Source organism: Cupressus sempervirens, chromosome 8 (genome assembly GCF_028749045.1).
Source record: "Cupressus sempervirens isolate cs-2001-9-10 chromosome 8, ASM2874904v1, whole genome shotgun sequence".
In the NCBI taxonomy this organism is placed as follows: domain Eukaryota; kingdom Viridiplantae; phylum Streptophyta; class Pinopsida; order Cupressales; family Cupressaceae; genus Cupressus; species Cupressus sempervirens.
Window position 1 is genome coordinate 33,550,854 of NC_143125.1, and position 13,839 is coordinate 33,564,692.

General features: G+C 33.8%; 1 protein-coding gene across 1 annotated transcript; it reads right to left on the reverse strand.

Moving 5' to 3' along the window:
- Positions 1–2,512: 2,512 nt before the first annotated feature.
- LOC149541448 (protein NRT1/ PTR FAMILY 8.4-like) lies at positions 2,513–3,875 on the reverse strand. Its single transcript, XM_089796069.1, has 2 exons — positions 3,517–3,875; positions 2,513–2,859 (listed from the first exon to the last, which is right to left on the reverse strand). Exons 1-2 carry the CDS (start codon positions 3,595–3,597, stop codon positions 2,725–2,727), a joined length of 216 nt encoding a protein of 71 aa, XP_089652195.1. The 5' UTR covers positions 3,598–3,875; the 3' UTR covers positions 2,513–2,724.
- Positions 3,876–13,839: the final 9,964 nt, after the last annotated feature.

Sequence of the window (13,839 nt, forward strand, 5' to 3'; positions counted from 1 at the left end):
CTCCAGGCAGGAAAATGAGGAGAGACCTAGGTCTAGGAGCCCTCAAAGGGATCATCACAGGGACCGACAGAGATCAATTGTAGCTACTCAGATGAAGGACCTTTAGAGGTCTGAGGTCAAACCCTTCAATGGGTTGGGTTCAGGTTATGTAGTTGAGAAGTGGCTTATTGCTCTAGATAGGCTTTTTGCTATATAGGACTTTGACTCTAATGTTAAAGCAAGGTTTTTTATCACCAACTTGGAACTCTTTGGAGCCACATGGTGGACTATCAAAGAGAAGAAGTTAGGTATAGACATGAACACTATCACATGGGAGTGATTTCTGGATATCTTCCATAAGCAATTCCTACTAGAGGAATGGAATCAATAGAGAGAAAATAAATTCCACAACCTAAGATAGTTCACTATGATTGTAGTAGAGTATGAGCATAAATTCTATGAACTCATGCCCAATGCAGGGATTAGTGATAACCCACCACAATTGGCATAACATTTTATCAAAGGTTTTAATAACCATCTAGTTGGGGGTGTTAAGGTATTTGAACCTAAAACCCTCAAAGATGTGGTACATCGAGCCATACTTATAGAGCAGAGTGTTAATCTAGGACATGGTGGCTTTGTGGGAGCACCTACAACATCAGGATCCAAGTTTAACCACAACTCAGGTGGGAATAGGAAACCCCCTTATCCTAAGGGAGATCGAAACCAACAACAACTTCAACAACAACAAAAAAAGGGATCATACCCTCTAGCACAGAGTGGTGGTGGTGGTTCTAACTCTAAGAATTATCATAATGCATAGCACAATAGGTGAAATTAGAACACTCAACCTATGCAGAGCAACCAGTCTTTTTTCAGTAGGGATAGCCACCAACAATCGAGTGCACCTCTAGCAGGGAGGGGATCTAGCAAAGGAATAGGATGTTATTCTTTTGGATAGTTTGGACACATTGTATCCAACTGCCCACAATGTACATCTCACTATTTAGGTTCTAGGCTAGTTGCATCTGAGCCCAGAGTTGGAGATGTAGATAGAGCTCATAGAGTATTTGCGGTGGTGGAACACGGTCAGGTAGATCATCAAGGAACTATGGTTGAGATTTCAAGAACTGTCCAAGGTATACCTCTATTCATCTTGTTTGATTTGGGTGCTATGAACTCTTTCGTTTAACCATCCATAGTTGCTAAAATGTAAGCTAGAGGTGATAAAGCAGGGCTTGGGTTGGCAAGTGGAACTAGCCTCAGGTGCTAGGGTTCCCACAGATTCCTTAGTACAATAGTATGAACTAAACCTAAGATGTTTTGTTATGTTAGTAGACCTTCAGGTCATTCCAGGTCATTCCTCTTGGCTCTTATGATGTGGTTTTAGGTATGGATTGGCTTGGCTCTCATAGAGTTAGTATTGATCGTAGAAAGGAGACCATTTTGTGTAAAGATGATTAGGGGAAGGACTCAGAGATTGTGGGTATGTAGAGACCTATATCTCTACAAATGATATTTTCTATGCAGCTAAAGCGAAGCTTTTGTAAGGGATCTCAGGTGTTTACCATTATGGTGAGCAAACTAGAGGAAAAAGATCCTGCAGGGATGACTTTAGACCATCCTATTCTGCAAGAATATGTAGATGTCTTTCCTAGCGAGATTCTAGGTATGCCTTTGAAGAGGGATATTGACTTCAGCATTGATCTTATTCCAAGAGAAGAGCCTATTTCTAAAGCTCCTTATTGGATGTCCATCAAGAATTGAGTAATTTGCACCTATAGCTTGAGGACCTTTTGGCCAAGGGTAGTATTCAACTAAGTGTATCTCCATGGGGAGAACCAGTGCTCTTTGTGAAGAAGGATGGTTTGTTGCACTTGTGTATTGACTATAGATAGTTGAGCAAGGTGATGATAAAGAATAGGTATCCTTTACCAAGGATTGACAATTTATTTGATCAGATCAAGGGAGCCACAGTGTGCTAGGAAAGTGTTGATATGTGGTGATGATCATGCTACGGGTTGTTTGTGATGTTCCAAGAAGTTTGCATTGTTGGAAGTTCACACTAAACTTAGCACTGTAGAATGTTTGCAGGGCAGGAAGGACATCAATATGATAATTACACTGCCGGAAGGACATTAGAAATTAGTTATAACTTTATGGGCAGTTATCTTTTAAGTTACAAACTATAAAACATATGAAACTGAAGGCTTGTGACTGATGAAAGGCCAAGGGTTCTCTTGGGTCAGCAATGGGGATTTTGATGAACATATTATAGCAGACTTTGTTTGATATTGGGTTTTCAACACAGCAATGGATATTGCTGCAAGTTTGTAATTCATATTACTGGATATTAACAAGAATGGATGGCTGGATTCTCCCTAGATGTAGCCGATATTGAATATAAACTACACAATTTTGTGTGTTGTTATACTGCACATTGTTCTTATTTTATTTCTACAGTTTAATTTACAATATAATAACTTATTTTTCTTATTGCTTCATCCTATTAAATCCTAACAGAGAACGTACCTTGCTAAAGACTTTGATTTGTTCTATTCGTAAAGAGACCACATTCACAAGTACAAAGTATTATGCTCCATATGTAATAGATGCAGTACTGTGTTTTAAATAGAGAAAGGCACTTACCCGTCAAGGGTAAATAAGAAAAACATGAAGTACCAGCTAATGCCATAGTTACAAAAATTAAATTCTATAAGCATTCTTTAATTATCAGAAACCAGGTCAACACGTCCAAGTTTCAGATGAACATGAAAACAAACCTAAAATAAAGGGACAAGCCCTCCATCCCCCTGTATTTTGCCTTACGGAAGGATTTCCATGAATATCCATAGATCCATCTCCAGTATTCAGACTCTCCTGGAAAACATCATAAATAATCTATTACCCCTAAATCAAAAGCTCCATGAGATCAGGAGAGTTCAATAAACTATTGAGAAGGCTTATAGAATTCCCATCATGAACTTTCAAAAATTCAAACTTTCTGCAATGCAATATAACACCTATTCTTTAACAATGCAACATGAAACCTGCTTATTTAAAGAATTGATCTTGCTTAACAATCACACCAAATGTCCAATTTCCAATCCCATTATTCGTAGATTCAATCCTGCTTATGAAATCTAATTAATTATTTAGCAGTTCTACAAGCTCATCCAAATCCTTCAAAGGTCCAAACTTTCTGTACTGGCATTGGTGGATAACATCTAATTTTAAGCTGCAGCGTGACACCTAATTCTTTAAAGATTCATACTGTAATGCAATATGACAAGAAAAAAAGCAATTTAGCAGGTGCACAAAATCCTCCTGACAATTCTTTTCAGATTCAATCTCTCAAAATTGCACTGTGACACCTAACAAACTATCAACCAGCTTTAAAAATCAATCTCAATCCTTCAAAGATTTAGTCTTTCTACAGTGCATTATGAGCTCGAAACCATTTTATCATTGAAATTGATATATAAAAATAGGGATTTTAGGAAAAAAGAAGTTTTGAGAGTGGAATATATGGTGCACCTCTTCTTGTGGGTGTAGGATCTGCTCATGTCCTCCACCTAACAGACCCACTTCCAGTGATTGTTCCCCATCAATGCCCATTACTGCAATTTCTCAAAAATGAAAGAATAATCTGCGAAGTAGTGAATGAAATCAAAACCGTCGACTTAAGAAAGAAAATAGGAAAATGTGTCAAAACCATCTGGACGTTAAGGCACCCAATAGACCAGCGGAGCATTTCAACTCAGTAATGGCAAATACCAAAGGAGCGACCGACGAGGGAGAGCCCCCCGGTATATAAAAAAAACAATTCTTTCTTGTGAATTTGTTGAAATATCTTTGTTGGTATGCTGAATCTATTATTTTTTTATTTTAAAAAGATAAAATCGTTTAGAAACAAGAATTCTAGTGTAGAAATAGGGATGGGGAAAATTATAGAATCAGAAATTTTGGACATATGATTACGTAATAGTTAGGCAAGCGTCCGAATATATATGCGTTGCGTTCGGTAAAAGCGTGTGAATAAGTAGTTTGGTAGGCGAGAGCAAGAAAAAGAAATGTATTATATATGTGTTCAGTAAGGGTGTGAATTAGTAGTTTGGTAGGCTAGAGTAAGAATAAGAAATATATATATATATATGTATGTATATGTATTATATGATATGTAGTATATGTATATGTATATGATATATATATTAAACAGACATACATATATATAATACATTTCTTATTTTTATGAATAGATCTTTATTATTAATTTAAAATATTAAAGTATATATTTACAAAAAATGTTGAGGATACAAGAACAATCTCTTAAAATCAAATGATCGGTGATTAGAACAGTGCCAATTGATGCTGAAGGATCATGATCATCTTTTTGTCTCGTACATCAATAGAGCAAGGGGTCAAGTCCAAAGGGATCTTCATCTTTTTCTTTTTCTTCTCCTTCCTCCCTCCTAGGAAATAAAATTGTCAAATCCAAGCGAAAAAACCACATAGAAGAAATGGTAATAGTCATGTAGAATCTTCTTTGACAACAGGATACCCAAAATTACTGGGAGCTAAAGTAGGAGCAACAATATACCAAGCAAAGGCAAAGCCACAAATGTAGTGGCAATGTCGAGCAATGTCTCCGAACATTTGCTCCCCTGCCAAAGGAGTGACTAAGGATATGAAAATGTAGGGCCTTTGAACGATGAGTGGAGCTATGACAACGAGGCAGAGTGCAGATGGTAGAAACAAATTCTGGTAGTACAATCTAACAATCATACAAGGGGCATTACCCAAATGTTGTAACAATTCATTTATGTAGAATACTACTAGTTTATGTAGAATCTTCTCTGACAACAGGATATCGAGAACCACTAGGAGCTAAAGTAGGAGCAACAATAGGCCAACCAGAGGTAGAGCCACAAATGCAGTGGCAATGTCATCGAACATTTGCTCCCCTACCAAAGGAGCGACAATGGGCATGAAAATGTAGGGCCTTTGAACGACAAGTGGAGCTATGACCATGAGGCAAAATGCGGTTGGTAGAAGAAAATTCTAGCAACACTCTAACAATCCTACCAAGGGCATTACCCAAATGTTGTAACAATTCCTTTAGGCAAGCCACCTCAAGAGCCACTTTATTGGGTTGTACTTGTATCTACATAAGAATGTTATTATAAATGCATGTTCTAGTGTACATAAAAATATTGATATCAAGAAAGTTGTGAGTGAAAGAATAACATTTCTATCCTTCCAAAGTGTGAACAAGATCTCCATCCCGAAAGCATGTCACATCTGGGAAAATTTTAAGGGATTCTACGTGAATCGCTTAGCAAGGCCATATGTCAAGAAAAAATCTTTAGCCTAAAAAAATAATGAATCTAGTGCCAATGCCTATTGAGCTCTTCTATAAAACTAGAAAATGTGCATAATCATTTCTAGTTCCCCCCAAGCATTTGGGGTTGAGGACTCAAGTGCTTGAGTCTAAAACCCAAAGGCAACCCCCTGAAAAAGTAACAACAAGCAAAGTGTGCAATCTTGGGTTCTGTGGAGGTAGACCAAACATAGAGAAAGTGAAGTCTCCAAGTATTCCAAGAAGACAACAAATGTCACTATTGGTTAAGATTAGTGATCATTGGCAAATGGGGCACCAACCAATAACAACCCATCTTAGATTTATAACTGAAAAGATGAGTCCAAGTATAATTATACTTCATATTATCCTATTTGATGTTTTTAAGTTAATATAATATTAACTTGCTTTATGTTTGCTTTTAGATCAAAATATTGCATGTAATCTAGTTTAGAGATAGGGCCACAAAATAATGGATTGTGGAAATCCTATATAATTAACAATATCAATTTCCTAAATAACCAATATCCATTTCAATACTACTCTTGAAGATTGATAAAAGCTTGTTGGTGTAAATAAGTATTCACTATTTACACTTACTTAAGTTTACTTAGGTTAATGCATTATTTTAATATTTATTTATTAGTCACCTAGGAGTACGTGCACTCTTGTGAGTTGTCATGTTGACAACATAGAAGTTCGCACCTCTTTTATGCACATGGTCTCTACAACACAGGAGTTAGCACACTAGTTAAGCACATGGTGTCTACAACATCTCCACTTGAGATACACCTCATCATTCTTATCCTATCATCTAGAATGATGGATAAGATGTGTGCTTAGTTGTCATGCTTATCTTATCTCCTAGTTAATTCTAGAGACATTTTAGGTGCTTCCTGAGAGGCCTTTATATATAGGCTCTCCTAGTGTGTACAATCATCACATACTGAATAGAGCAATGTATTAGGACATACTTTGATTAATTGATCATATTCATTTTTTGGTCTACAGTTGTGCTTGTGTTTGAGTTCTTAGTTCTTAGGTGAATTTTGCCCTAAGGCAAATTCTTACAAAGCTAATAGAAAGGCTCGTTACCTTCTCACAAGTTTCATCAACTAAGGACTATTTTTTTAACTAGACACATAATTTAATTGGAAGTAAAGAATGAGTGGTTGTATTAACAAAAACTTATGAAAATTTCTTCTTTTTTTCAATTAAAATTGTAAAATAATTCTTAAATAAAATGATTTTAAAATAATATGGTTGATATCATGACACAGGTATGGATGACAAAGTTAGGGCCAAAGACACACCCAACAGTCCAAACACCTTGCAGAGTAAACACAACATAAGAAAACAACACAGACAACAACACCAATGAGATAAAGAACAATAAATACTTTATTAATTCATCAAATTGTCTGCATGCATGGCTGACTATGAGGCCTTTCGAGTTACAACCAACAAGATTTACGGAATTCCAAACTTAGAATCTTTCACAGATCTTTCATTCTAACTCTTCTAGCTCCCTTGACTTCGCACTCCCTTAACCTAGGCCTAAACACCCCTATTTGTACTTGCCAAAATGACTTACAAAAGATCCTAGATCATTGCATAATATAAGGTTGACCTCAAAACGGTATGCACACATTCTAAGACAAGATCCTTATATTAAATTCACAACCCAAATTAAATACATAAGTCGGTTCACACTAGGAACCAATCACAAACTGGACTCCAAATCAAATCAATAAATTAGTGAATTTTAAAGGATAAAAAAGCCTCTCTAAATCTCATATTCATCAAAGACAACAATACTAATTAAAGAAACATAACTCAAAATCTGAAACATTTTTTCTATTACAGATGCACATTTAGGCTTCCTTGCCATCTTGATAAGATGATCTGCTATAAACCTTTTGCTGACTGAAGTTGCCACATGTAACAAATTCATGATTGGTCCTACACCAAAAAGATTTAATTTAAATGATCCTATCAAATTAGTAAAAATTATGCAATAATGTAACCAAGTATCAAAATTAACATGACATAACCTCTTGTGCCATAACCAAACATCATCAAATTATACAACTAGACAAGTAACATCATCCATATCAAGATAGAATAGATTACCTCTAGTTTGATCACCTTTTCCAATTAGTTTTCCATCAATATCATGTATCTTAGCAATCTTGTTCTGATATTGGTGGTTGCAGCATCAGGAGCACAATAAATTTAAGCTTAAGCTCTATTTTTGTTGTGGTGACATTTAGGTTGAGCACTGGCCAAGGAAACAATGTAGAGAGTTTGCTTGTAAAATCAAGCTTCTTCATAGTCAACATGGAAGAGCAAGTGGGCCTGAAAAAACACCTCTTTACATTATTGAACTGCTTCAAACATTGTGTATTTTAAATCCATCCAAAATGTTAGACCCAGATCATCTCTCCCCAACCACTTCCCTCTTGATGATTGGTGTAAAAAAATAGCATATTTCCAAATGACAACTAGGGAAGCATCACGCTAAGTTTGGCTAGATTTGACTTCTTGAAGCATGATAACATTTTTTATGCTATCTAAGATAGATTGTTTCACATGATATTTGCAAGATGAGATAGTTAATCCCCTCATAGTCCAAGACTAGATATGATAATCAACAGAGAGTCAAAAATCTCCTAGTATGTGGGGTAAGTGTTAAACTGATTTGATGACAATAATATTTTGGGTCAATAGGGTCATTGATCCTAGAGGTTTATTTTCTGGTTTTTGTTTTTGAACAATGAGTGGAGCTATGACCACGAGGCAGAGTCCAGTTAGTAGAAGCAAATTCTAGTAGCACTCTAACAATCCTACAAGGGGCATTACCCAAATGTTGTAACAATTCCTTTAGATGGGCCACCTCAAGAGCCACTTTATTGGGTTGTACTTGTATCTACATAAGAATGTTATTATAAATGCATGTTCTAGTGTACATAAAAATATTGATATCAAGAACATTGTGAGTGAAAGAATAACATTTCTATCCTTCCAAAGTGTGAACAAGATCTCCATCCCGAAAGCATGTCATATCTGGGAAAATTTTAAGGGATTCTGCTTGAATCACTTAGCAAGGTGATATGTCAAGAAAAAATCTTTAGCCTAAAAAAATAATGAACCTAGTGCCAATGCCTATTAAGCTCTTCTAAAAAACTAGAAAATGTGCATAATCATGTCTAGTTTCCCCCAGGCATTTGGGGTTGAGGACTCAAGTGCTTGAGTCTAAAACCCAAAGGCAGCTCCTTGAAAAAGAAACAATAAGCAAAGTGTGCAATCTTGGGTTCTGTGGTGGTAGACCAAACATAGAGAAATTGAAGTCTACAAGTATTCCAAGAAGACAACAAATGTCACTATTGGTTAAGATTGTTGACCATTGGCAAATGGGGCACCAACCAATAATTACCCATCTTGGATTTATAACTAAAAAGAGGAGTCCAAGTATAATTATACTTCATATTATCTTATTGGATTTTTTTAGTTAATCATAATATTAACTTGCTTTATGTTACTTTTAGATCAAAATGTTGCATGTAATATAGTTTAGAGATAGGGCCACAAAATAATGGATTGTGGAAATCCTATATGATTAGCAATATCAATTTCTTAAATAACCAACATCCATTTCAATACTACTATTGAAGATTGATGAAGCTAATAGAAAGGCTTGTTGCCTTCTCACAAGTTTCATCAAATAAGGACTATTTTTTTAACCAAACACATAATTTAATTGGAAGTAAAGAATGGAGTGGTTGTATTATCAAAAACTTATCAAAAATTCTTCTTCTTTTTCAATTAAAATTGTAAAAAAAATCTCAAATAAAATGATTTTAAAATAATATGACTGATATAATGATGCACATATGGATGACAAATTTAGAGCCAAATGCACACCCAATAGTCCAAACACCTTGCAGAGTAAACACACAGACAACAACACCAATGAGATGGAAAAAAAAAACAAATACTTTATTAATTCATCAAATTGTTTGCATGCATTCCCGATTGTGAGGCCTTTTGAGTTATGACCAACAAGATTTACGAAATTCCAAACTTAGAATTTTTCACAGATCTTTCATTCTAACTCTTCTAGCTCTCTTGACTTCACACTCCCTTAACCTAGGCCTAAACACCTCTATTTGTACTTGCCAAGATAACTTACAAAAGATTCTAGATCATTACATAATATAAGGTTGACCTCAAAATGGTATGCAAACATTCCAAGACAAGATCCTTATATTAAATTCACAACCCAAATTAAATACATAAGTTGGCTCACACTAGGAACCAATCACAGAGAAACTCAATCAAAGAAAGAACTGAGCATCAACAAACATCATGTTCACTTGGCACATGAAGGAATGCTTAGCTACCAAAGCACTCAGTCAATACTGAGCAACTCGGCCAATACTGAACAACTCAACCAACACTGAACAACTCGACAAACAGTGAACAAATGCAACTTGACAACCACTAGAACTTGGCACTAACTATAACTTTGCACAAGCAGGTAGAATGAACAAAGATGAGCAAGATAGCAAGGCAACCCAAGATGCTCCTACATCATATTACTCATATCTAACAAAAATAAATAATGCAAATACAATATGATAAAATACAGGATCTGTAACGTTTAGAAATTAATTGTAAAAACTACTAATTGTACACAAGAGAACGAGGGTGTCTAGAATAATGTTAATAGGTTATCAATTTTTCAAGTTATTGGTCTTGTCCATTTTTCAAATATGATTGAAAATTAATATTGTACTTTTAAAAAGTATGATATTAATAGTTTCTACCAAAGGCATGATATCATAGCATTTGTCAAGTGCTATGTCTTGTTTTGTGTGTACCAATCATTTTTTGAATTATCGCAAGCTTATGTTCATTTATAATGTTTCTACGCCTAAAATAATTATTGCATTTTTTCAAAAACTATGTTTTTCTTTCATGCTATTGGTTGGTACTTTAAATAGTAGTCAATGTAAAATTTTTGTTTTATAAAAGGCTTAAGTCAAAAAAAAAAAATTGAAATGTTTATTTGGACCCTTATATTTCCTATATATAATAGTTGGCTACAATGTTGTGATAAGATATTATTTAATATTTTCCTTGCATTATGTATGAAAAGAGCAAATCATCACGTATGGAAAGAGAAAAAGTACTTATCATACTATAGTAAATGAAAATCTTTTTGCAAAGGCATGTTGGTAGTTTAGTTTGCTTCCAAAAGTTATTGTGTGATTTAGTAACATTTATTGAACATGTTAAATCAAATATCCTTGTGATGTAATTATTTTTGAGGTGGATTAAACATTACACACTAGCAATTAACTCTAAGGTTAGAAGTGTCCATAGACATTTAGATATTGTGGTCTTGTTTAACCTTCAATGTTATTTGGTATCTTTTAATAATGCCTCATATGACATGAAATGAAGTGATGCCTAATATTTATTTGTATGTCTTTAATCATTTATTTTATGTTGGTTGAAATGAGAAAGTCTATATTGTGACGGAACTAAATCTTCTTTCATTCATTAAGTGATATTTTGTTCTTTAAGGATTCATAGAGTGTTGTGAAGTAGTGATGTACTAGATATTGAGAGAGTAGTGAATTTACTAAGGAATATTTTGTAATCATGGATGTAGAGTAAAATTGTGATTCAATTTAATTCAAGATTTGCTGTGTAGACATATGCAAGATATTGTGGTAATTTACTGAAGGGATGAAGATATCATTTAAGCAGGGATGAAATGTAAATAATGGAAAAGACAAAACTAAATTATTTAACCTAGTATTACTTTTAAGTATATTATAATTAGAAACCAATTTAAGCCTTAAGAATCTAACAATTTAGTCTTACCAAAGCTATAAACAAAATTACAAATCAAATCTCTATACTTAATTGAAAATGAATCTTCTTATAATTAAAACCACAAACCTATTTAATAAAATCACACTTTAATTATTTAGAATCATAAATAAACTCATACACTTAATCTTTCTAATAAGAGCACTCCATGGTAATAACATGTTTATGCAAACTTCTATTTAAATTACATGACCTAAGCACACTTATCCATTTTTCTAATCACACTTAATTAATTGACTTCAATACTCTAAAAATACACTATTACAAATTAAATATGGAAACTTATGAAAGGAGAATCACACCTTTAATTTTCTAGAATATCTAACAATAATGTAAATGGCATAGGGATAGGTTGTGGTAGGAGGTTAAACTTCTACAAGAAGTCTAACTTAATTGAATAATGGAGAGAAGAATGTCATGGGAAGTTTGGTTTGGCAGGTGATGGTCAAGAAATAAAGTGTGATAGGAAGATCAGTTTGAGAGTGATAGACATACAAGTAGAATGTAGTAGGAGATTAAATTATATGTAGGTAATAACCACAGATGGGTGACAAGGTCAAATGGATGAAAGGTGAGATGACAACAATTCAACAACAATTGAAGGAACAATTAATTCTTTAAATAAAACTCAATGATCAGAATTCCACCATACATGTATGACAATGGTTATACAAATTCCATTTCCATCACAAACATAAATAAAATGTTCAGCATTCATGCACTTACACATTCTCTATTTTTATGATCAAGACTTAACCTAATGAAATGGCTCAATGAAATATTAATTGCATTCAAACATAGACCACTAATTAAAGGATCTCATTGGGATTCCCAAAAGTGGGGCCTTCCTCCAGTTTACATGGTGAGGGAAAATTAATGCACAACTACTAAAATAGATCCAAATTAAATCAACGGATCAAGGAATAGAAGAGAAGTGACTACTAACACAACTTTAATATATTCAAACTTAATGTCTTTTTTATTACACATATGCTTATATAGTTTCAAATACGGTAGCTAATTTAAAGCAAGTAGTTATGACCGAAGGCCATGATAAGTTCTATGTTTTCCATAGGCCATAGACTCTTAACCATAAAATAGACGTGACAATAATAGTATAAAGTTTTAGCTGAATTAAGGTTTGTCCTTAACCATTAAGTCTAAACAACTTGTCTAAAATCAAACATCAAAACAAAGTTGTGGTTTCTATACAATGAACATTCATGAGTTCAATAGTTTCTAATAATAATTACTTTGAAATAAAAGTTAATATTTCTCTTCAACTTGCGCCTTTTCCTATTAAGCTTAGGAAAAAATCAAGCAATAGTAGGTGGTTGTAATTAAATGCATAAAGTAAAAAAATTGTCCTCGTCTATTTAGAGATAAATTCAATACAATTTTTTCATTACTATTTCCCAAAGTTATATCTTAAAACATTCATCATTCTAATTTCATATTTAATTAATAATAGTCATTTTGAGAGGACATTTGTTTTTATTCATAAATTAATAAACCATGTTAATATTACTTTTTTCTACTATATTTTTAAAAACAAAATTACTAATGTCGGGAACTAGACGCAATGCGTCCTTGTTTTATGATGCATTTGGTTCATATTAAACTATTTCATACTCATATGTTAAAGCAAAGTTTGATTCTTGATGTTCTCTTTGAATTGAAAATAGATCTTTCTATTGCCTTGAAATGCATATTGTGTATACAATGTCTATGAGAAGAAACCATGATCTACTTGCCATTTTGAAATACTTTTGACAAATTTAATTCTTGAAATGATATCATTAAATTTCTTGAGAATAGATTTATTTGTTCCTACATAATTTCATTACTCCTCTTAGTTTTGTTGTTTAGACTTCCTGGATGTCAAGCTAGGTATTGTTCATATCATGAAAGAGTCTGGGGAAGCTTACAAGCTTTGTGGTATGGTGAAAAGTCACTTCTACAATATTCTTGCCCTTTTGTGCGTTTGAACAGATGTTTAGAGCTCCTGTCAAGAAGGTCATCAATTTTAAAGCATCTTGGTACTCTTGTAACTAACTAATGGTCTCTTGGGTATATTAAGTTAGTTAGTTGTTGAATCTTGTTAAAAAATGTCATTTGTGAACTTAGAAGATGTCAATTTATTTTCTTTTTTCATACTTGTATAGATTGTCTTATTTAAATGGCTATTATAAATGTTGACTAGTCAATGTGCATATCGACCTTGACTCTTGTAAACCTTTTTCACATTTTTTACAATTCATTGATGTGGTACTTGTTGTGTAGGTGTAGTCCTTGTATATGTTGTTAGAGATCTAGGTTCCACTCTAGGGCCTTGAGTTCATTATGCTTAGCCCTAACCCTAGGTTTCACAATTGTAAGTCAAGTACAGCTATTCTATGTACGTATGTGTTAAGGCTCCTAGTTATAGTTACTCTTGACACTGAAAGGAAAGGATGCTCCTTGATTTGAGTTATAGAAGTCAAGATAGCCACTTTCAGCTTTACCTCTTTCATGTGTCATGCTTTCTAGTTAACTTTTTTGCTCTTGCCATTGTAAAAAATGGAAATATTTCTATAGTGATTGGTAAGTTGTGCTCC

Coding starts and splice junctions, on each gene's coding strand:
- LOC149541448 (XM_089796069.1), bottom strand. CDS start 3,597: ATGGGCATTGATGGGGAACAATCACTGGAAGTGGGTCTGTTAGGTGGA. Junction 2,860..3,516: donor TCCTACACCCACAAGAAGAG/GTGCACCATATA, acceptor GATGTTTTCCAG/GAGAGTCTGAATACTGGAGA.